The 25973-nt window shown below is 39.4% G+C and overlaps 2 protein-coding genes across 4 annotated transcripts in view; one reads left to right on the top strand and one right to left on the bottom strand.

Moving 5' to 3' along the window:
- The window catches only part of LOC127650623 (NACHT, LRR and PYD domains-containing protein 3-like), a 615184-nt gene extending 597731 nt beyond the window's left edge, over positions 1-17453 (top strand). For all 3 annotated transcript variants that reach the window (XM_052136147.1, XM_052136145.1, XM_052136144.1), the window contains 3 exons: positions 7516-7689; positions 13458-13504; positions 16303-17453. In XM_052136147.1, coding sequence (XP_051992107.1) covers positions 7516-7689; positions 13458-13504; positions 16303-16868 — 787 coding nt within the window. In that variant the 3' untranslated portion in view covers positions 16869-17453. The remainder of the gene's footprint in view (positions 1-7515; positions 7690-13457; positions 13505-16302) is intronic.
- A 1998-nt stretch (positions 17454-19451) lies between these two features.
- Positions 19452-25708, bottom strand: LOC127650783 (H-2 class I histocompatibility antigen, K-D alpha chain-like). The gene is made up of 6 exons (XM_052136419.1): positions 25696-25708; positions 23857-24025; positions 23693-23763; positions 23319-23588; positions 22766-23047; positions 19452-19576 (listed from the first exon to the last, which is right to left on the bottom strand). The coding sequence occupies exons 1-6, from the start codon at positions 25706-25708 to the stop codon at positions 19452-19454; spliced, it is 930 nt and encodes a 309-aa protein (XP_051992379.1).
- Between the last annotated feature and the right edge of the window lie 265 nt (positions 25709-25973).

Raw genomic sequence — 25973 nt, 5'->3', positions numbered from 1 at the left:
ATGCTAGGGGGGTTCGGGGAAATTCCCCGCTTTTTAAAATATTTTTAATATATATAAAGCACTTAAATGCTCATTTCTAATGACTTTTCGGAACAGACTGTACTACTTAGTTTGGTTGTAAGAGGGTATATGCAGTGACAGACTGGGTAGATTATAAAAACAGAGAGAAGCAATCTAATATAACTACAACCAAATGACTACATACCATGAACTGTACAAAAACATACTTTATTTAATAAAGAACACATAAATGAAAACACACCATTTAGAAGATGATCGGGCTTAGACAGAACCTTGTGATAAAGAGGTTGGGGCAGAGCCTGGCAATGGAGAGAGGCTGAGGCAGACTGATGAAGAGAGACTGAGGCAGTGATGGAGAGAGGCTGAGGCAGACTGATGGAGAGAGTATGAGGCAGACTGATGGAGAGAGACTGAGGCAGACTGATGGAGAGAGGCTGAGGCAGACTGATGGAGAGAGTTTTATTCAGTGCTCCGAAAATAGACGGTCATTGGATAAATGCTGCGATTATGTCCCGCCCAAGGACGCTCAGCGTCTCTGGGGGTGAATGAGGAGTGGGCTGGCCCGGACTCCGGGCTTCCGCGTGATGATTGGAGGATCTGTCAAAAGACTGCATCTCCTTTTGATTGACAGCGAATCTGTACTATAAGAAGTCACTGAAGCTATTTCGCGCTCAGTCCCATCGCGGATTTCTCAAGTGTAGTTCAAAGACTAACTGCTGCAAGTTGTGTGTGTGTATATATAGAATTTACTTTTAAATAAGTTTATAATGTAGGCCGAAAATGAGCTTCCCCTCTTTGAAAGACCAGCAGCCGCTGGTCACTGTTTGGCAGTGTGGGCAGGTGCAAATCCTGCCGGAAAATGAAGCAAGCATGAAGTACTCTGAAAATGTCCTGATAGACGGCTGCGTTGACTCTGGATTTAATAAAGCACAGTGGACCAAAGTCCTCTTTTCTGATGAGAGCAAATTTTGCATCTCATGTGGAAACCAAGGTCCCAGAGTCTGGAGGAAGAGAGGAGAGGCACAGAATCCACGTTGCTTGAAGTCCAGTGTAAAGTTTCCACAGTCAGTGATGGTTTGGGGTGCCATGTCATCTGCTGGTGTTGGTCCACTGTGTTTTCTGAAGTTTACCAGGAAGTTTTAGAGCACTTCATGCTTCCTGCTGCTGACCAACGTTATGGGGATGCAGATTTCATTTTCCAACAGGACTTGGCACCTGCACACAGTGCCAAAGCTACCAGTACCTGGTTTAAGGACCATGGTATCCCTGTTCTTAATTGGCCAGCAAACTCGCCTGACCTTAACCCAATAGAAAATCTATGGGGTATTGTGAAGAGGAAGATGCAATACGCCAGACCCAACAATGCAGAAGAGCTGAAGGCCACTATCAGAGCAACCTGGGCTCTCATAACACCTGAGCAGTGCCACAGACTGATCGACTCCATGCCACGCCATATTGCTGCAGTAATTCAGGCAAAAGGAGCCCCAACTAAGTATTGAGTGCTGTACATGCTAATTCTTTACATGTTCATACTTTTTAGTTGGCCAACATTTCTAAAAATCTTTTTTTTGTATTGGTCTTAAGTAATATTCTAATTTTTGGAGATACTGAATTTGGTATTTTCATTAGTTGTCAGTTTTAATCCTCACAATTAAATGAAATAAACATTTGAAATATATTAGTCTGTGTGTAATGAATGAATATAATATCCAAGTTTCACTTTTTGAATGGAATTACTGAAATAAATCAACTTTTTGATGATATTCTAATTATATGACCAGCACCTGTATATTAATCATAAGAACAACTAGTTAAATTAGCTGGACACAGTACCAATGTATTCTGTTATCCTACACAAATGAGCATTATGTCATATTCCCATTACCTGTGTCTCACTTGGCCCTAACTCTCCCTGTCCTGTGGCCTCTTCATCTCCTGTCTAGGAAAGTAACAAATGTTTGAGGACACAGAACTCATTTTACATTCAAATATATATACAATCATAAGAACAACTAGTTAAATTAGCTGGACACAGTACCAATGTATTCTGTTATCCTACACAAATGAGCATTCTGCTATATTCCCATTACCTGTGTCTCACTTGGCCCTAACTCTCCCTGTTCTGTGGTCTCTTCATCTCCTGTCTAGGAAAGTAACAAATGTTTGAGGACACAGAACTGGTTTCAATGCAAACTCTGATGACATGCCGTTGGCCTAATTTGATCTAAAGTGCTTTTACTATGTGAATTTTAGAATAATACTGTATGTAGCTATCCATTAAACTTACAAGCCCGTTCTCCTCTGTCCTCTTCCTCTTAAAGTACTGTAGGATGCTCATCTCTGTGTGAACAATTTGTGACTAATGTTACTTCTACATAGTTTATGGACACGTATCAATGGCACATTCACACACTCTTGGCTGTTTATCAGCTTTGATATCATATAGCTAGTTAACTAATTAGCTAACATTTGCCTGTTTTACACAACATAAAATTAGATAGTTTGCTTCTAAGGCTATATTTGACAGTTTCAAAATACAACAAAACTGATGAATCAAACAGAAAACCAGCAATCTGCCATTTCATCGGCTGAATTAGCCCAAAAACCGCCAAAATGCAAACAAAACCACCCAAAATATGTTATCAGTATTTATTTCAGTATTTTTACTTCCACGTTTCCTTTCCTACGTTAACTTACCTCACATTAAAAGGTGTGTCACTTCCGGTGGCGCTGCTCTGCTGGCGACACGGACTCAAGTGTATCTGGCCAGTTGCTGTCTATGTATTGTTATTAAGTGTTGTCTTAAGTGAATGTGTCAAGTTTTAATTTAAGTTATTCAATTAATCATAATGAGGACGATTCTGGCACAGTTCTTGCTGCTGGTATTGATTGGAGGAGAGATTTTCGCTCTGGACCGAGGGACACCTGCACGCTCTGTTGGCGTGCTATCGTTGCGCTATACTAGAGAGGGGCTGCTTTCACTGCGGCCTGCAAGGACAACGCCATCCGCGGATATACCTGAGGATGTTAGAAGGAAGCGTGTTCATCCGACGCGACCCCGAAGAAGAGGAAAGAGAGGAGGAATCCGCCTCCGTCTCCGAAACCGGGGAAACAAACCACCATTGCCGTCCATAATTTTGAGCAACGTGCGGTCTTTAAGGAACAAAATAGAGGAGCTACGCATAAACTCTAGGATCTGCCATGAGTATCGCGACTCTTCCTTGATGGTGTTTACAGAGACCTGGCTCCACCGTCATGTCCCTAGCTCAATGGTTGATCTTGAGGGGTTTTCCCTTGTTCGAGCAGACAGGGATGAAAACTCGGGGAAGACGAGAGGCGGCGGCGTTTGTGTCTACATTAGAGATGGATGGTGCTGCCAGTATACGGTGAGAGAGACACTGTGCAATTCTGATGTGGAATTATTGTGCTTATCATTGAGGCCTTTTTACCTTCCGCGAGAATTTGGAAACATTGTTATTTGTGCAGCGTATGTTCCACCGAACGGGAATGCCGTTAAAGCGGCCAGCTGCATAACGGACTGTGTTAATAAGCAATTGAAACGTACTCCTGCAGCTCCGATTTTTATTCTTGGCGATTTTAATCACTGCAGATTGGAACTCTCACTTCCGGGATATGAACAGTATATTAAGTGTGAAACCCGGGGTAATAAGATTTTAGATAAATGTTTTGGGAATGTGAAGGATGCATATGTTGCAAAGTCTAAACCCCCTATATCGAATTGCGATCATAACACGATTCACTTGATGCCAACTTATAGAACACTTCTAAAAAGGACTAAGCCACAGACAAAGACAGTTTCTGTGTGGTCCGAGGATAGCATTGAGAAATTAAAGGGCTGTTTTGCTTCTACTGATTGGGAACTTTTTCATGACGAGATGGACATTGAGGTGGCTACAGAGACTATAACTGACTATATTAACTTTTGTGTGGACACAGTCGTGGAGAAGAAAACTGTAACTGTATTTCCTAATAACAAAAGTTATATAACAAAAGAAGTTAAGGAGTGTTTAAATAGAAAGAAATGGGCTTTTATTAATCAAGACAAAATTGAACTAAAATCAGTCCAAAAGGAATTAAATTTGCTACTGAAGGGGGCAAGGAAAAAACATAGAGATACTATAGAACAAAACTTTAATTCAGGGAACTCCAAAAAATTGTGGGACGCTATGAAAGTCGTAACTAATATGGCACCTCCTCGAAAGAGGCTTGTAAGTAGCAATGACCAACAGAGAGCAAATGACTTGAACGATTTTTTTCTTAGGTTTGAGTCACCAATGGATCAATTGTGTACTCTGGACCATATTATATGTAATTCAGGTCAAAGGCTAGAGATAGCATCTAATAAAGTAAGCTCACAATTTAGAGGTATATGTTCTAAAAATCCATGGGTCCTGATGGAATTTCAGCTTTTTTGCTAAAGACTTGTGCAAATGAACTTACTCCAGCATTCTGCCCTATCTTTCAGAAATCTATTGACTCACATATTATTCCATCTTTGTGGAAGAAATCTATAATTATACCTGTTCCTAAGAAAACTTGCCCAGTTGGGAATTGTGATTTTAGACCTGTGGCTTTGACTTCAAATGTTATGAAATGCTTTGAGAGACTTGTTGTAACTGTCTTAAAGGATCAGGTTAAATCATTCCTTGATCCATTTCAGTTTGCATATAAGGTTGGACCGGGGACTGATGATGCTATTAACTGCATCACTCATTTGGTGAATAGCCATTTAGAAGATTCCCAGGCATATGCTCGTTTACTTTTTATAGATTTTAGTTCAGCATTTAATACACTTCAACCCAATATACTGATGAAGAAGTTGATAGAGCTAGAAGTGAACCCATTCTGCATTAAGTGGTTTTATTCATTTTTAACTAATCGTACACAACAAGTCAGAGTAAATAATGTCTATTCTGAGAGGAAAATTACCAATATAGGAGCCCCGCAGGGTTGTGTTAGCTCACCCTTTTTATTTTCACTATACACTAATGAGTGTGTCTCTAGTCAGGATGATACAGTTTTCATCAAATTCTCTGACGACACAGCAATATTGAGCTTACTGAACAAGACTACAAATCCCTTGCAGTATTTCTCTGTTGTTGACCGATTTGTCAGCTGGTGTGACACTAATTATTTGGTTTTAAATGAAAGGAAGACTGTTGAAATGATTTTTGATCCTAGGTCTCTGGGAGACCATAGCCCTGTAATAATACATGGTGATATTATTGAACAGGTTTCTTCATATAAATACTTAGGAGTTTATATGGACAATCTACTATGCTGGTCTTCTCACATCGACAATCTTTGTTCCAGACTGCAGCAGAGGCTATACTTCCTCGCGAAGGTTAACAATGTTTGGAGTAAACCAGAGGATTTTGTTTCTATTTTATCAGTCTGTTTTTGAAAACTTAATTAGATACTGTATTACTGCATGGTATGGAAATCTGACTGTTCAATCTAAATCAAAACTAGCACGACTGGTGCATTCAGCTCAAAAATCATAGGGTGGGAGGAAAACGAACCATACCAGAACTGTACGAGGCATCTATTTCAAGGCAAGCTAAAGAATTGTCTCTGATGATACACATATTTTATACAAGTATTTTAAATTGCTACCATCAGGGAGAAGATTCAGGGTCTTGATGTGCAAGTCCAATCGTTATAAAAACTCTTTTGTTCCAACTGCGATCAAAATTTTAAATAGAGATTTTTTTAATTGATGTAGTATGCTGCTGTTTTTTTTTTTTTTTTTTTATATATAATTTATAGAAATGTGTTATTGCTTATTATTGTATGTTGTTGTATGCATTGTGTTGTGTGTGATTGATGTTGTGCACTGGCCGTGTCATGCGGTCCAAGACAAATTTCCCAGGAATGGGACAATAAAGTATAATAACAAATAACAAATTTACATCATACTAGATTTTACATAAAAGAAATAAAAACACCGGCTGCCGAAGCATACATAAATAAACCGTTTTTAGGTGCATTAGTGCCACCTCCTGGACTGGAGTGTTGCCCTCCTTATAAATAAATGACGCTATCAAAACCTTACGGCGAAATGACAATATCCTCCACACACACTCGTTTGTAAGGTGGCCTCCTGTATTTTTGCTAGTCGATTTTATTTCATCCAGTGACATGAAGGGTTTTAACTTCATTCATGAGATTTTGGGTAACTGCACAACTGACAGATGACTTTGAGCGCACCGCCAACGGTGTGTGTGTGTGTAACCATAGCGACAAAACGACGAAGAAACGCGATCTGTCAGTCAAGAAGAATTTCTAAAAGTTTACTCCAGAGTCCAGACAGACAAGTGTGGGAGGTTTTACCTTTAGATGCAGAACAGGCTGTCAGCTGCAACTGGAACAGACTGCTGAAGAAAACAGCTGAACGTCTGAACGCAAATTTGTGGAACGCAACTTTGTGGAGCATACAGTCTGCGGATCTGTCTAGTACCGCGAGCAACGTGATTGGGCGTAGGCCTATTTAAAAGTTACAGAATGGATTCATTTGGAGACTCCGAAATCGGCAGAGATAGGCAGGCAATGCAAAACAAAATCTTACATTGGGAAATAGTGGGGGGGGACAAAACTTAGATTTTGAAATGTGGGGGGGACATGTCCCCCCCACGTATAATGGCTCCTACGCCCTTGGGCAAATGCAGTACCTTCTACACCACACCTCCAACTAATTGAAAATATTATGGATGTGATAGCACTGAAACATATTTTTTTTTACGTGTATATATTTCTCAGACATTTGATTGAATTTCAGGAAAATTATTCTTGTCAACAAAGTGAAAAAAAAGATACATTTCTGTGGGGGTGAGTGTTCTGGTGCACTATATCAGCCATCACATCATCCAGGTGGATGCTGCACACTAGTGGTGGTTGAGGAGAGTCCACTGTTCACTGTGTAAAGTGCTTTGAGTGTAGTGTCAGAAAAGCGCTATATAAATTTAAGTTCATTCAACAAGTCAGATAATCTAAACCACCAGCTATTGGTGGAGAGGATAGAGTTATAGCACCAATTAGTGGCTGGGGATTATTAGGAGGCCATGATTGAGAAGGGCCAATGGGGGGAATTTAGCCAGGACACTAGGGTTATAGCCCTACTGTTTAAGAGAAGTGCTCTAGGATGTTTTTTTTAATGACCACAGAGAGTTAGAACGTCATTTTAACATCTCATCCGAAGGACAGTGCCTTTTTACAGTATAGTGTCTCCATCACTATGCTGGGGCATTATGACACACAAAGACCGCAGGGTGAGTACCCACTACTGGCCTCCTTAATACCTCTTCCAGCAGCAACCTTAGATTTTCCCAGCTGGTCTCCCATCCAGGCACTGACCAGGCTCAACCTTGATTTGCTTCAGTGGGTAACCAGTCTTGAGCTACAGGTTAATATGGCTGCTGGTAAATGTTCATGTGTGTTTGTAGGTTATCTGACTGGTTATATACATGTTTGTAGATTATCTGGCTGTATGGTGACAGAGGAAGGCTGTTGTTCTGTGGCATCAGCTCTGAGATCAAATCCCTCACACCTGAAAGAGCTGGATCTGAGCTACAATCATCCAGGAGAATCAGGAGTCAGGCTGCTCTCTGAAAGACTCAACGATCCAAACTGCACACTGGACAAACTTAAGTATGTTGAGCTGTAAAAGCCAGTTTATATGCATATTAACCCCTTAAACCCAGGCCCTAATTGGTCTTAAATTCATTGAATGGTCAGTGAATGCACTGAAATAGCACCTGTATTTATTCCTTTAAAAAAAATCCCTAACAAATACACACAGAAGACATATATTTTTAGTGTTTCATTAGAATGAGGACATTTTTGTAATCATTAATATTATCAGAATATAATTTTTTACTAATTTTAGGAAAATAATTCAAAAGAACAATCTTTAAGCATCTGTCACTTAACCATTTCACACTTACTGGTGCATATTTGTGATGGTTTATGACTGGTCCCCTTAGAGTAGCATCACACATCAGTGCTATCAGATTCAAATCGATTTTCATGCCAACACTAAACTGCACTGTCCATGTGCCTGTAATTCATATTCACACAAACTGATACTCATACAGTCTTTTCAAGCACATGGTATGATTATTTAATGACAAAGACATCCAAATGGTCACAAAATTACTACAATAAACGTTTACAGCTCATATACAAACAGTCAACATAAAATTGGGATCAATGATCCTCGCAGCCATGTCGGTTTACATTAGGTGGTCGTTCCGTTGTCAATCATAAGTAACTCAAACAGCAACTCAATAGTCTTTTCAAGCTCATTGAAACAGACAGCCAAATTGATGCAAAACATCACGATAACAGACAACAGTTCACCTATATGCAGTCAGCACATCAGGGAAACGCGATCATTCCAATCCAGCCATCTTTGTTTACATTAGGTGGCAATGTGTTTGTCTCTCTTTTTTTATAATTCACAATTATTCAATTATAAACCCCAACAAATCACTAAAATAAGAACATTATTATTAGGGTTACTAATCACTAAATCCATCCATCCATCTTTTAAAGCCAACTGTCCTATGCAGGGTTTTGGGTGTGCTAGAGCCTATCCCAGCAGTCAAGTTAAATGTCTGAACATTCCTAAAATCCAAATCAGTTTAATGATGACATCATCAGATAAACTTGATGTGACAATATACATCACTAAATTGGGATTTCCTCATTTTATATTGAATCGACACTTCAGTTGAAAGGCATGGCAGGGGCTCAGCTCACCACAAAGACATGTCGGAATTAATAGGTAACATGTTGTAATATAGAATTGAGTACACGTGTTTGTGCGGGTCTCCATAAAATTACTTCATTTTACAAATTTTCATGGAAAAGTTCACTTCCCTTTTGGGCGATATGTAAAAAATATTCGAAAGATAAATCGCAAAAAAAATATCATAATATCCGATTATATTGTCACCCCCTGTTGAAGACACATTATTCAAATCAGATGCACATCAGTGGCTTTTCCTCTGTTCTTCAAAATATAAATCGCATGTTTTGTCAAACACACGTCTTTGTCTAATTTCTTGTCATACATTATATCACTCCGAGAAGTCTTACAGGTCACCCTCCACAGTTGCTGGTACATCAGCAAAATTACCGGCCCCTCTGCATGAAAAATCTGCATTTGGCGGATGTTAATTTCAAACCTTGCTCACCAGGAGTAGGCTGTACGACATCGTGGATGACACGCCTCTTCAACATTGCGTGGAAAGCTGGGGCAGTGCCTAAGGAGTGGCAGAATGGGTTGGTGGTTCCCCTCTTCAAAAAGGGGGATCAGAGAGTGTGTGCCAACTACAGGGGTATCACACTTCTCAGCCTCCCTGGAAAAGTTTACTCCAAGGTGCTCGAGAGGAGGGTTCAGCCGATTGTCGAACCTCGGATTGAAGAGGAACAATGCGGGTTCCGTCCTGGCCATGGAACGACGGACCAGATCTTTACTCTCGCAAGGATCCTGGACGGGGCCTGGGAGTATGCCCATCCGGTCTACATGTGTTTTGTGGATCTGGAGAAGGCGTATGACCGGGTCCCCCGGGAGAGACTGTGGGAGGTGCTGCGGGAGTATGGGGTGGGGGGGTCCCTTCTTAGGGCAATCAAATCCCTGTACGTCCAAAGCGAGAGCTGTGTCTGGGTCCTCTGCACTAAGTCAAGTTCGTTCCATGTGGGGGTTGGTCTCCGCCAGGGCTGCGCTTTGTCACCAATCCTGTTTGTGATATTCATGGACAGGATATCAAGGCGTAGTCGGGGTGGAGATGGTGTACGGTTCAGTGGGCTGAGGATCTCATTGCTGCATTTTGCAGATGATGTGGTCTTCATGTCATCATCGGTCCGTGACCTTCAGCTCTCACTGGATCGCTTGGCAGTTGAGTGTGAAGCGGCAGGGATGAGGATTAGCACCTCTAAATCTGAGGCCATGGTTCTCAGCAGGAAAACGATGGAATGCATACTCCGGGTAGATGGAAGGAGGTATTGCCCCAAGTGAAGGAGTTTAAGTACCTCGGGGTCTTGTTCACGAGTGAGGGAACAATGGAGCGGTAGGTTGGCCAGAGAATCGGGGCAGCGGGGGCGTTATTGCACTCGTTCAATTGCACCGCTGTCACAAAAAGAGAGCTGAGCCGGAAGGCAAAGCTCTCGATCTACCGGTCAATTTTTGTTCCTACCTTCACCTATGGTCATGAAGGCTGGGTCATGACCGAAAGAACAAGGTCGCGAGTACAAGCGGCCGAAATGGGCTTCCTCAGAAGGGTGGCAGGCTTCTCTCTTAGAGATAGGGTTAGGAGCTCAGTTATCCGTGAGGAGCTCGGAGCAGAGCCGCTGCCCCTTTGAGTCGAAAGGAGTCAGTTGAGGTGGTTTGGGCATCTGGTAAGGCTTCCCCCTGGGCGCCTCCCTAGGGAGGCGTTTCAGGCACGGCCAGCTGGGAGGAGGCCTCGGGGAAGACCCAGGACTAGGTGGAGAGATTACATCTCCACAATGGCCTGGGAATGCGTGTGTTGTTGAATGGTGAGTCACCTGGTGAGCCACTTGATTTTTAACAAAAATCCACTTTTTTTCTCAAGAAGGTATCGTTTAGAATCAAACTAAGTTACAAAATCAACCAATCACTGAATCAAATGAATATCTAAACTGTTAATTTGGGCAGTAATCATTACAAATTATTAGTATTTTTGTTTGTTAAATTCAATTCAATACAGCATAAAATAATTATTAAACAATTGTATTTTATAGTTTGGCAGATGGTTACGTAAGGGATAATGTACAGGCAGCAGGTTATCTCACAATAAACCCAGACAGGGTGATCAGGACCCCGATGCAAAGCGTCCCACTGCAAGACAATACAAGAGAAGTTCCCTGGTCAAAGCAGTACGTCTTCGAGAAAGTAAAACAAAACAGATATGCATCATCTAGAGCACTTCAGGACAAATAAAAAGTAAAGTATTTTTATACATATTTCTTCTCGGATAATCTTATTGTGTTGTGGATTATTTCCGTTGTGTTTTCAGCATTTATTTGCTTTGCTCATTTGGTTGTGTTGAGCTCCACTCTGCCACTGTATTAAACTCATTTAAAAAGTGTTTAAAATAAACACAATAGCACACAAATATGTTTAAAATGATGTACACTCACATTAGATGATGACTCCAGTCAGCGACTGACCTCAGCAGCAGTTAGTAGGGAAGGTGCCATGAGTTTTCACGGGGTCGGGCAGTGATCAGTCTATGGTGGCACAATAAAGTCCAAAATCACTGGTACTATTGGGACAAATAAGAGCCAGATAAAAACTTTCTGGTGCACTTTTAAAAGCGACGCTAACACTGCTTTGAAGCCGGTTTCATAACCCAGGATTAAAAGTGTTGCTAATCACCTTTCAGAGTTACAAGTGTGAAACGTTAATTTACTGGAGGTTAAAAGCGGGGTTAAAAGACAATAACCCAGGTTTTAGTGCAGTGTGAAAGCACTTGAGTTTATTGTTGGTGGGATGTTGTGTGTATGTGTAACCCCTATCCACTAACCATTTGCACTAGGTCAGAGTTTTTGATAAGGACCTGAGTTCTTTTATTTCTAAATGATCTTTTAACCCTGTCTTCTAATATGGATTAACCTCCAAGGAATCACTTTATGCAAGCAGTCTGTTTATAAATCACTTTTAAACTAAAAATCACCCACACACACACAAATAAACGTTTAAACCAATAAATATTGTATTAAATGTCAATGAAATTTAACTTTGTATTTAAATGAAATGGATCAAGAATGTGAATTTCACAATGTAAATGAAAACAAAACAAAAAAACAAATAAAATGTCAAAACAACCCTCTGTGATTGTCTTACTTTTAACAATAACTAAACACTTTTTAAACATTTATCATATTCAAAAATACAATCAAAATGGAAAGGGAAAAAACAATCACAATATAATTAGTGCACTCAAATGTTTACACACACATCCCACCCCGTTGCAGGCCTGACACGGAGCTTGAGTGCGTAGTGGCCGAGAAAACGAAACGGGCCCCTTCGCTCCAGAGAGCAAACAAAAAGAACGTTTGGATGGTTACCTCAATCTGGTTGCTATTTTGCGTTGAAACACGTCCGCATTCATCACAATGGTCCTGAGTCCCATGTGGTGCGATGATTGTTGGAGCGTCGGATTCTCATAAAGCTACTGGACGATGCTCACCGACATTTTCATCCCGGGAAACCAAAAGTCTTCAAATTTATCCTGCAACTCCGCTTGGTTTAAGCAGATGACAACAACAGTTTCAGTCTAGAAAGTATGCCAATATGCACAACGTTCAACTCTGGCCGAGCCAAACATGCAGCGAATGCAAACGTACATGAAACCGTCCGATGTAATAACGAGCCACCTCCTTAGTGAAGAAATACGAGCAGTACTTCTGATTACAGGGCAGATTCTCGTTTTAAACACTCAAAGACATCGCTAAAATCGCGTCTTTTTCTCCCTCTCAGTTTCTCTCTCGAACTTTTCTTCCCAAAAATAAAACAAACCCTCCCATAGGAAAATCTGATTGGCTCACAAACTTGTCAGTCTCTTATTTGGCCAATGCACATCAACTAACAACCCAAAATGAAGTTAGACACGTTTTTCACATGTATATCCCAACCAAACTCTACTATAGAAAAGAAAAGAAAAGAATACATATTAAACAAACATATTTCAAATTACAAAAGAAAAAGAAAACAAAGCATTTTATCATAATATCACCCTCAGTAAATATAAAAAATGACAAATATATTCCTCAGGGTTACACATGTATTGCAGGGGTGTCAAACTCAGTTCCTGGACCCCTCACACCCCTCATGTGTTGTAAGACTGTCAGTGGATTGAAATATTGAATCACGATTAATCACATATTTGTTTTGTTGTTAGAGTTAACACATTCAGTTCCAGGAAAACTAAATAACAGTCCTGTGTGTCATTATTAGACTAGTTTCAACTAGTTGTAAAAGTTTGATGGTTTTACAGCCTCATTTTTTTTTATCACAAACTAAAGTTAATAAATATAAATTAATAAAGATAAATCAATCAATAGAGAGAGAGAGAGAGAGAGAGAGAGAGAGAGACAGACTTTCTCTGTGTGTTATTTCAGATAAAATCACTTGCAGCACTTTGAAGTTAATTTTCTAGAACTGTATGACTATAAAGTAGTTCAGGTTTGTTGATCTCGTTACAGTTTCATATCAAAGAGTCATACAGTCTATACACAAGTTTCACAGAGTCGTACAGTGTAGACATTGATCAAGCAAACAAATAAATATTCAAACAACGTTTCATTTGTATTTCATCACAGATGTGTGAATTGTGTTTCAGGTGAGCTGAATATGATGTCATCATTTGTGTGTGTTTGTGTTTTTATAGTGTGGATCATGGAGGAGAGTTCAGGATTACAGCAGGACCACACAAATGTATGTACACACACACACACACACACGCACACACGCACACACGCGCTGTTGTAACGGAGGCAGGCGAGGGTTGAGGATCCAAGTGCGGGTTTTATTGAAAACAAACAAGACTGGAACAAAGGAAACATCCACGATGGGAATACAAAACAAAACACGAAAACATCCAAAGGGAACACAGGCTGAAGAAACATCCACGGTGGGCAAAGGTAAACTAGACAAACTGGGTAAACATGTCAAGACAGCTACATCCAAATATCCACATTCAACAATCGACAGAGGAATGGACAAACAAACAGGGTTTAAATACACAGACACAGGATGATCACAAACAACAATCAGGTGCGAACAATGACAGAGTGATGAGGTCCAGGAATCATGGGAATTGTAGTGCAACACAGGGCAGACAACAGGGGCTTCCAGATGCTCCTAAGAATTTTTTTTAAAAAGAATACCCAAAAAACAAAAAATCGTCCAAGGAGTGAGGGGGGGCAGGCAGACCAAAGAGGGCACAAGGGGCAAACAGAGAGTCCAAGGGAGCACAGAGGGCAAGAAGGCAGTCCAAGGGGCCACAGGGGGCAGACAGGAAGTCCAAGGGGGCACAGAGGGCAAGAAGGCAGTCCAAGGGGTCACAGGGAGCAGACAGGCAGTCCACGGGGAGCACAAGACGGGGACTGGGTCAGGTGGCTTGGGAGCTGGCCACAGGACAGGGACAGGTTCAGGGGGCCTGGGAGGCGGCCAAAGAACAGGGACAGGTTCAGGAGGCCTGGGAGGCGGCCACAGGACAGGGACAGGTTCAGGAGGCCTGGGAGGCGACCACAGGACAGGGACAGGTTCAGGAGGCCTGGGAGCTGGCCACAGGACAGGTTTGGGAGGTCTAGGAGTCAGCCTCAGGACCACAGCCATGGGGAACTCCGAGGGCGGAGCCGAGGTAGGCGGAGCCATGGAAGTTTCTGGTAGCGGAGCCATGGAGGGCGGAGCCGTGGAAGACCCAGGTGGCAGAGCCATGGGTGGCTCAGGAGGTGGACCCGTAGAAGACTCTGGAGTCTGAGACTTGGGAGGCTCAGGAGGCGGAGCTGAGGGCGACTCAGGAGACGGAGCTCTGGGAGGCTCAGGAGGCGGAGCCCTGGGAGGCTCGGGAGGCGGAGCCCTGGGAGGCTCGAGAGGCGGAGCCCCGGGAGGCTCGGGGGTTGAAGCCATGGCTACTGACGCTGGCTCTGGGACGGTCGAGGCAACTGGCGCTGGCTCTGGGACGGTCGAGGCAACTGGCGCTGGCTCACTGACATTCGGGGGTGCAGGCATTGGCTTGTTGGACACAGAGGGCAGAGCCGCGGGAGGTTCTGGGGACGGAGCCATGGAAGGCAGAGGCGGGGGAGCAGAAGCCTTCCCTCTTCTCCTTCTCCTCCGGGCGGGTGAGGCTGACAACGCTGGATCGCTGACCGAGGCAGGCGTGGGCTCAGACTCGCTGACCGAGGCAGGCGTGGGCTCAGACTCGCTGACCGTGGCTGGCGTGGCATGTTCTGAAGCTGCACCCGGGATTGAGAGAGGTGGTTCCTCTGTCGCAAAAGTCTCCACAATGAGCTCCACATACTACTGCCAGGTGTAGTCTCCGATCTCCGGCAAATTGTAACATCGGTGTTTAGGTACACCGATCCTATAAATGACCTTCAGGAGGTTGTCATCCCAACCGGTGCCGCCGGCCACGCAGGAGAAAAAGTGGGAGAACTCACGAATGTTTAAGTCCATCCGAGTTCCATTCATTTTTGCGGTCGATTGTTCTGTAACGAAGGCAGGAGGAGGCAGGTGAGAGGTGAGGATCCAAGTGCGGGTTTTATTGAAAACAAAGTGAAAACAAACAAGACTGGAGCAAAGGAAACGTCCACGATGGGAATACAAAACAAAACACGAAAACATCGGGAACACAGGCTGAAGAAACATCCACGGTGGGCAAAGGTAAACTAGACAAACTGGGTAAACATGTCAAGACAGCTACATCCAAACATCCACATTCAACAATCGACAGAGGAATGGACAAACAAACAGGGTTTAAATACACAGACACAGGATGATCACAAACGACAATCAGGTGCGAACAATGACAGAGTGATGAGGGCCGGGAATCATGGGAATTGTAGTGCAACACGGGGCAGACAACAGGGGATCGTGACAGCTGTTTTCCTCCCGGTTTTTGTCTTGTTTTCACATTTTAAATTTCATAGGTTTAACGATCTTGTTGGTTTTCTCCACTGTCAATCATCCGTTGCCAATCAAGAGAAATCTGATGATAATTTAAGATGAAAGAATTAGGCTGTAATTTTTGGATTAGTTAGTATAGTTTAGATATGGATGTTGAAGATTTTTGTTTCTACATTTCATTTATTTTGCCTTTGGGAGGTTTATTAGATTAAAAAGATTAACACACACACACACACACACACACACATATATGTTGTGTTTCCATGTTTTATGGGGACTTTCCATAGACATAATGGTTTTTATACTGTACAAACTTTATATTCTATCCCCTAAACCTAACCCTACCCCTAAACATAACCCTCACAGAAAACTTTCTGCATTTTTACATTTTCAAAAAACATAATTTAGTGTGATTTATAAGCTGTTTTCCTCATGGGGACCGACAAAATGTCCCCACAAGGTCAAAAATTTCGGGTTTTACTATCCTTATGGGGACATTTGGTCCCCACAAAGTGATAAATACACGCACATACACACACACACTCTCACACACACTGGTTTAGTGATTGTTGTGTTTTAAGTGTATTTTCTCTTCTTGTGTTCAGATGTCTGTGATCTCACACTGGATTCAAACACAGTACACAATGAACTCATTCTGTCTGACGGGAACAGGAAGGTGACACGTGTGAGAGAGCGTCAGTCATATCCTGATCATCCGGAGAGATTTGATGAGTATCGTCAGGTTCTGTGTAGAGAGAGTCTGACTGGACGCTGTTACTGGGAGACTCAATGGAGTGGAGATGGTGCTGATATATCAGTGTCATATAAAGGAATCAGCAGGAAAGGATGGAGTCGTGACTGTGTGTTTGGACTCAATGTAAAGTCCTGGAGACTGTGGTGTTCTGATTACAGATTCACTTTCTGTCACAATAATAACAGAACTATCATACGTCCCCCTTCACGCGACTGTAAGAGAGTAGGAGTGTATGTGGACTGTCCGGCCGGCACTCTGTCCTTCTACAGCGTCTCTGACACACACACACTCACACACTTACACACACTCATCACCACATTCACTCGACCCCTCTATGCTGGATTTAATCTTTATCCTGATTCCTCAGTGTGTGTGTGTGAAATGGATCATCAGAGACACACACACACAACTGGATGAGTGAAATATACTCACTGTATCTCACATCAACACAACTCCAAACTCTTTCTAGAAATCATGTCATCAATTAAACTGATTGAATTCAATACAATGACAGTACTTTGTGTCTCACTGTGATGTGATTGAACTTATTTACTATCAGATTCAATAATAATCTATGTCGTTCTCACCACTGAAAACAAACATAAAATGAATATAATTGGTTTGTTTACCTGACGTTGGAACAACGTTGATTTCAACATAGTTTCTACTTATGTTTTTAAAATCCCAAATACTTCAAATGAATAAATGGGTCTATATATGAACTCTTTATTAAACACACGGCACACTCAGATACTCATTGTTTTATTTATACTAAATAAACATTTACAAATACAGAATTCTTGTGATTTTTCTACAGTATATAAATCTTAATACTTAACAGACAATTCTAGAAAAAACAGCTTCACACTTTTGCATTCATAAATGGATTTATAAGAACTAATTACAGGATCATTTAAAGTTGGTGTAAATTTGACAGATTTTAAGAGTTCACTCATTGATAAAAGTCAAATGCTGTCATCATACACACACCCTCATGTTGTTCTGAACCTTACACATTTTTATTCTGTGAAACACAAAAGGAAATATACGGCAGAACATTAGAGACTGACATTCTCAGTCACCATTTACTTTCATTGCATCTTTCTTTTCAATTGAAGTGATTGACTGAAATTCATTATTGCAAAAGCTTCTGTTGTGTTTGACAGAATAATAACATACGGAGCCCGTAAGAGGACAGAGGACACCTGATATATTTTACATTTCCTCACAATACATTTACATTTATGCATTTGGCAGACGCTTTTATCCAAAGCGACTTACAGTGCACTTATTACAGGGACAATCCCCCCCGGAGCAACCTGGAGTTAAGTGCCTTGCTCAAGGGCCCAACAGTGGCATCTTGGTGGTGCTGGGGCTTGAACCCCCAACCTCAGGGTCAGTAACCCTGAGCCTTAACCACTGAGCCACCACTTCCCCCAATAGTTTTTGAAACAAACAGCACATGGTCACAGTCTTGTGTTTGTAGATCTGTTTGTGTAATGTTGTTTATATTATTAATAATTTCCTTTAATCATTTCATGCTTGAATTTGTTTAATGTTTTATTTTGTTTTTTATATCACATTACAAATACAACATTCAACAAATCAATACATAAAATACAACAAATATCACAAACAACATCACAATAAAATACAACATGAATAAAACACACATGAAATAATGTTTATAATTATAAGAACACTATTCATACAACTTTTCATTCTTCCAAAATAAGAATCATTAAATAAAATACTTTTTAAACTACAGCATAAAGGCACAACAGTTTGGTTTACAACTGTTATTCTATGGCTACATTCATACAGTCAGTGTTTGGGATTGACAACCGTATTTACTAACCAGCTGCGTAGAACCATTAACTGAGGGGACACGAGACCCCCTCACTTTTAGAAATATCTCAATTCGACCAGGATGCCGGGCAGCTATTCTCTTCAAGTGCCGAGGCCCAGGGGAGCCGAGCCACTCGAGTGAAGCCGACGTGCCTCTGACCAAGAAAGGGGAATGCGTTGCAGCCGCCGGGACCCCGTCCACTATCACTTGGACCTTCCCGTCTTCACTACTCTTCCTACACATAGCACTTTCCACCGCCAAGCACTTTCAACCCCTTTGTTTTGGACACTTTCACCTTGGTACACTTTATCCCCACTTTTATGTTGTTTATTTTTTTAAATAAATGCCTCTCTGAGGCCACACCCACTGAGTCCATTTCTTACTCACCCCAGCACACAGTGTTGTCAGATTTGACTGCTTATTTGAAACATTTTGACCATTTTGGAGATTTTGGTCTTTCCACTTTCAAGTAGATAGGAGTTGCACTTTCATGACACTTGTTGACATAGAAAAATATCTGCCAAAACTGCCCAAGAGTTTCCAAAACCGGCGGCCGAGTGTTCTGACTTACCTTGAAAAAGACACTTTGTTGAAAGGATCCAGAAATATGTCTGGACCGTTCTAATTCCTTTGTTTTTGTTTACATTCATGAAATAGTCTATAAAATGCGGTTGTCACTCTTGTAAATAACCGAACTGTGTGTGAATGTAACAGTATTAAGCACTCAAAACAGATCTGACAACTGAATTTGTCGGCTGTGGTCTACGTATATTGTTATAAAACTATTGAATGTATTGCAGTGCAGTTAGATTCCTTCTGTAGATTTTGTTCAGAAGAGGAAGAAAATATTATGCATTAATTTTGGTATTGTTTGGAGTTGAATCGATTCCTTTTATGCTGCCTTTATGTGCTTTTTGAGGGTTCAAAGTTCTGGCCACCATTCACTTGCATTGTATGGACCCACAGAGCTGAAATATTCTTCTAAAAAAAACACACACAACTGGGATGGCATGAGGGTGAGTAAATGATGAATGATTTCAGTTTTTGGGTGAACTGTCCCTTTAAACTCTCCAGAGGATTCTGTGCAACTGGATCAAGTTTGTTTTTGCAGTTGCAATATTCAGTTCAAGTTATATTTACACACATCTCATTTAGAAGAGAACAAGTGGACAGTCATCCATATAAAAGCAGAAATAAGTATTGTGTGCTGTAGGCAGGACTGGAATAGACGTCTGTCCAGGTTGACACAGGTTATCTGTAAGTTCTCTGTCTTCAACTGGAGTCACAGAAAAACAGAAGATCTGCAATAAAAACACAATGAAATTCAAACATTTCTATACGAGCCTCTACAGGATCAAATCTGGTATTTCCTCAGCGTGATTCGGCAGCTTTGTGTGAGAGTTTTCTGCAATTCTTGAACAAAATAAGAGACATAAGACTGAACATCACACCCTCCTCCACATATGTTCTGCTGGTCTGACTACATGTCATGTTTTCATCAATTCACAGAGATTTCTCTCTCTTCTCTGCAGGAAATTGTAAATAAGATGAAGTCTACTGGCTCTTCATTTGATGTAATTCCTCCCAGGCTTTTTAAAGATGTTTTTAAGTCAATTTGGCAAAACCTTTTAGATTTGATCAACAAAAGTCTTGAATTAGGAACTGCACCTGATCATTTGAAACATGTCTCTGTTCAGTCACTGCTTAAACGAACAAATTTAAACCCAACAACTTTCTCAAATGTCAGACCTGTCTCTACTGGAGAAGGCAGTTTTTCAGCAAATGTACAATTTCTTGAAGAAAATGAGATATGTGAAATGTTTCAATCAGGCTTCAAGAGAACACCAGCACTGGTGGCAGGCTATGTGGATAGTGTAATGAGTGTCTATTAGTAATGGGTGATGAGTTAGTCCAGCAGGTGGCAGTAATGATTGTATAAAGGGGCATTTGCTATGGAAGGGGAGTGGTAATTTGTATATGTGTGTTCCTCGTGGAATAATGACACCAGTACCAGCAATCCTTTTCTCTTTATTTGTTGTCTTCTGAACAATACAGATAGTGCCCTGAAATTTGACAAACAAGTCAGCTCTGTGGTCAAATCCATCTTTATCCATCTAAGATCGCGAGCAAAGGTGAAGACCTTCCTGTCTTTTAAGAACTTTGAGAGGACTATCCATGCTTTTATCACGTCTCGACTCGATTATTGTAACTCACTTTATACAGGTATTAGTCAAGCTTCCCTTTCTAGTCTCCAAATAGTGCAAAATACAGCAGCAGACTCCTGACTGGAGTTAAAAGGAACATATTCCACCTACATTAATATCAGTACGCTGGCTGCCGGGACACTATAGAATTGAATCTAAAGTTCTATTAATGGTCTTTAAATCTCTCAATGGTCTGGCGCTATCCTATCTCACAGATCTCTTGTCAGAACATTGCTCAGGGAGATCTTTGAGATCCTCAGAGACTTTTAGTAGTGCCAAGGACCAGATTAAAACTTGGAGGGGACTGAGCCTTTTCAGTAGCAGCTCCAAAACTCTGGAACAGTCTTCCTGTGAGCATCAGAACCGCCTCGACTATATCCGATTTAAATCAGAACTTGCAACATCTGTTTGTGATCACTTTTAATCAGTGAGGTGATCATATGCGTTAGAGGTGTATTGCTGTGGATTGTTTATGTATTTGATTCAGTTTATTTGACTATGTACAGCACATTGGTCAACAGCTGTTGTTTTAGTTGTGCTTTAGAAATAAAGTGACATTGACATTATTTTGACATAAAGTAATGAAGCCGACTGATATGCCCATAATTAACCCAACTGATCCAGAATGTGCTCAAATGAGTTTTTTACAATCCAAAACAATAAATCTATTCTTCTTTGTTTTTAAAGGAGGTTGCATCAAGTCTTAAACTATTGGGAAAGTGTTTGTTTGGTTATTGCCTCATAAGTTTTTTGTTACAAATAAGATAAAAGACATTTCTTTTAGGATAATACACAAATTCTCCCTGTTGAACATTTTCTTTGTAAGTTTAAGAAAGACATTGATGTTAACTGCTCTTTTAGCTCTTTGCACTTGGAAACAGTGTCTCACATTTTCTGGCATTGTAGTGATGTGAAACAGTTCTGGAAAGATCTGTCGACGTTTATTAATGAAAAGATACACTTTAACTTTGAAAATGTCATTTTTGGTTATTTAAAATATGACAACAGTGTTAATAGTGAAGCTTATTTAATGAATCTGTTTATTTTATTAGTCATATTTCACACTCATAAATGTAATTTTTATTAAAAAAAAGCTGCTTTTTTCAGTAGTTTTTAAATACATTGAGAATTATATTTCTATTATTCAAAATAGTACAAATAGAAAAGCTGTAAAAACTGTTCATCTGTGCTTTGTCTTCAAAATCTGTGTATAAATGAAAGATCAAGTGTCTTTGTGAATGAATGTACCTTTTTCTTGTACCTAAAAGCAGCAAAAACTTGAATTAGATTTGACAGAGAAAATAAACTGCTGTGAATAAATCAAAATCAGACTTATCATGATGAGAGTGATCTCACCCCTCTAACGGTTCAATTTATGAAGATATTTGCATAATAAAATAAAGAGTTGTAAAGTTAAAACGATGAATTACAGAGAGGAGGATGATATCAACTGAAGAACATGAGACATCATTTCCATTTGTACTACAAAGATTTATAGTTCAAGTTTAAATGACAAAGCAAGAATTGTGTGCTGAAATCACACTAGCTGGTATATATATTTACTTGTGTACATTCATTTACAGCTTGAAATCTTTCGAGCTGTCTCTGTTCAGTATTATTAACAAACACACACAAAAGGTTTCTTACCACACTTGATTTGGAGTGCACATACTGAGTAAAACAGTATAATAATAATAATGGAGATCATCTCTCTGTCCAGTTGTGAGTAAATAATCCACTGAAGATGATTCGTGATACTGTTACAGCAACATCTCCATCATGTTTTCTCGTCGTCAACTATTTCAATGACTGCTGGATCTCTATCTGATGCAACTTACAAACACCAACTCATCAATCTTTTGTTTGGAGTTTAATCCCACGATACCTCTTCTCTCAATTAGGAGGTATATATTTTATTTTAATGTACAATTATTCTATTCGTAAACATGCTATTAAACTCTCCAATTATCATCAGCAAATGCTTTAATATGTGTTCCCTTTAAGGTCTTCAATATGCTAATCTACTTCCAAATGAAGACAAAATTCATTTCAGAAGAAATAAACATTAAAAATCAGCAGTTTATCTCATTAGAGGATCGAGTTTTATTTTTCAACATTACAAACACCTTTAAATTGGTTTGAAAATGTATATAAATATTGAGGAACTATTTATACATTACTATTTTACAAATGTGCATCAGCAAGCTAGACAACGTCAATCATCCTTATTCACTCAATAATGAAGATATGATCATATTTACCCCATTCTGATATAACCGGCTCTTTTACACTGATGTGATTGACATGACACTCAAAACCTTCTTTCTCATTTCTGTGGATCTCCACACTGATTCTCAGCTGAAATATTTCATCACCGTTTGGTCTGATTCCAGAAGAGTTTACATGATCCAGTTTAATGCTGTTCAACATCATATTCCTCTCCAGGTGTTTGGGGTAGAAGAAACCAGTGGCCAGACAGGTCAGAATCAACTTGTTTTGGTCTTGAGGAGATTCAACAGCAAACATCTCAACATCTGGACGAGCTGGAGTAAAAAGAACCAACAATAAATACGGTTATAATTCATCATAAAGAATAATTCAGGATATATCCTGAATATATATATATATATATATATATATATATATATATATGCATCAAATTCCAGAGACATATGACAACATGAACACATTCAAGTTTTCATACTTTTATTTGATTCATTTCCTCAGTCTCTTTAATTAGTTTTTGTACAGGACAGAAATTGTTTAAAAATACTGCTAGAACTACTATTACTACTAAAACTGATTGAAACATACTTCTTTGAGTATTATTAAATGTGGAGATCCAGTTCATGCAGATCTTGAGTTGATTCTTGATGATTTGGTTTTCTGTTGTTTGATGGTCCCACGTCAGTTTTGTTTCTTTGGCTTTGGGATTTTTATTGATCCACTGTGTTGTGTTAAAATTAAAGGCAATAAAATCTTCTCCATCATATTGATACTCATTAAACCCCTTCAGATTCTTGATTGTTCCATCAGGAAGTTTCTCCACATCACATCCAGCTCTTCTCTGAAGTACATGAAGCTCTACAGTCACAACACAAATATTGATTAGAATCTCACACAAATTATAGATAATTACGGTTTCATAACATATCTGATGATTGATCAGAGAAACCCATTAAACTCACCAGAACACGTGGAGTTTGTGCAGTTTGACAGAATATTAACATGATGTAGAAACCAGTCTCTAGACTCATGTAGAAACCAGTCTCAAGTCTCATGTAGAAACCAGTCTCTAGACTCATGCAGAAACCAGTCTCTAGACTCATGTAGAAACCAGTCTCTAGTCTCATGTAGCTCAGGAACATCTCTCCAGATTTCTGATTTCGTCCAGTCTTGTTCTTCATGACTGTAGTGAGAGATCTGTCTATCATCACACACACTAACAGCACTGAACACAGATCCAGAGAATGTGTCCGGTGTGGAAAGGGCGGTGTACTCATACTGGAGTGAGTGTTTCTCTGGGGAAAATATTGTAAAAAATGTGTCTTTGCAAAACATACATTTAATAGTTAATGGTCTGGTTGTAAAATGAAAGTCAGAATATGATAGGCTGTGTTTGTATCACTAAAGTGTTTGGGCTGTTTTTATTGAGCTTTCTCACTAAAATCACACTGTAGTCACTGATCTAGAACTGAACAGCGAGGTTAAGATTGTTTTGTTTTTGATATTCAAGACACATTCAGCGATAACTCTTAAATGGCTTAGAAAATATTTTCCAAAATAGTATGACTGTAAAACATGGAAAGCTAATAATATTCTTCATGCTTATTTTCATTATTTTCACTGGATATTATGAGCATCCATCACAATGTGAATAACCCCGGGAAAAGTTCCTCGTGTCACAGTGGTTAGTAAGGGACCGTGGAGAAAGTGCAACAGTTATTTTTTATTTTATTTTTTATATCTTGGTATGTGAAATGTTTTTGTTAAAGGACATAGAGACACAAATCCAACGTCATTCAATCGAAGAGGACAGTGTGCAAAAAGGATTATGTTCTGTACAAGATTCTTACATTTTGCAATTAATGTGAACTGCAGTCAATACACAAGCTGTCATTCATGGTTTAGCCATGCATCAAAATTTCAACTTGTTATCCTTAAACTCATCGAAAGAAAACTGATAGACGAAATCAATCACATGAACATAAACAAAATGTACATCTATAATGACATTATATTCATAAATGAAAACAATGAAATAAACAACAGGGCACACAGATCAAATTAAGAAATAATAATAATAAAAAAATAAAATAAAAAAAAGGAGAACGGGGTCTCTTCATTCATCTTCCAATAAACCAAAGTCTTTCATCATCTTAAGGAGTTTGCAGGCTTATTTAGTCTTCATACAGTTCAGTGATGGAAAATAGTTACAAAATAAATCACTTTTAAATACAGAGAAATACGTTTTTACTTTATACATTTACATGGGTGCTCTTGTGATTGTGATTGGGAGGGGTACTGGTTATGGTAAAATAAACTTAAGTATTTAGGATTATAAACGGTTCCTATTTATTTATCTTGATATTGTAAATGGTGACACAATTACAAAAGAGTGGGATATGTGTACATAGCTGAGTAAATAATGATAATGATTATTATTAATTATTATTGATATTACTGTTATTGTAAAACTATGTTTAAACAATATGCTAGGATATGGTTATATTTTATATATGATGTGATTATTATATATATCGGGACATATTTGAATGTTTACTGATAATGAGGATTATTATATAGCATTATAGTGATTATTGAGATAGCATAATGTAATTGTAAGAAAATATAATATCAAATAAATATTATCAGAACAAATAAATTATTATTTATTTAACTGTTAATGGCAGCGGATATATGGGGTAATGTATGGGAAGGAATTGGGGTGGGAGCAAATAAGTTATACTTCTTTCCACTCCCTTTCGAAGCAACTATTATTATAAGTGTAAATAATATGTGTGTATATGTGTATATATTTATATCTATGTATATGGGAGATAAGCTGTGCTATGTTATTTTTATTTTTTTATTTTTGTGTGTGTGTTAATATATATGTATATATAATTTTATTTTATTTTGCTCGAAATAAACTTCAATCAATCAATCAATCAATGTATAAAGAATTTACCCAGAATCAACATTATGTTAATAAAGAATTCAATTTTTTTGTCATCCAATATCACTCCAAATACAACAGGCCTAGAGAAGGTCAGCAGGGATTGGATTTTTGTCTCCAACCAATAGGACATATTTACCCAGAAAATATTTGAATGCATACAATAAAAGAAGAGGTGATCAGTTGTCTCTATGTCAATTTGACAAAAAGTACAAGTATTGTAGTCAAAGTTAAATCGAAGTCTTAAAAGTTAACTTGAAGGATAAATACCATTAAATATTTTAAAGTGT

This window comes from Xyrauchen texanus, chromosome 10 (assembly GCF_025860055.1).
Source record: "Xyrauchen texanus isolate HMW12.3.18 chromosome 10, RBS_HiC_50CHRs, whole genome shotgun sequence".
Taxonomy (NCBI): Eukaryota; Metazoa; Chordata; class Actinopteri; order Cypriniformes; family Catostomidae; genus Xyrauchen; species Xyrauchen texanus.
This window is presented reverse-complemented; position numbering and strand designations above follow the sequence as displayed.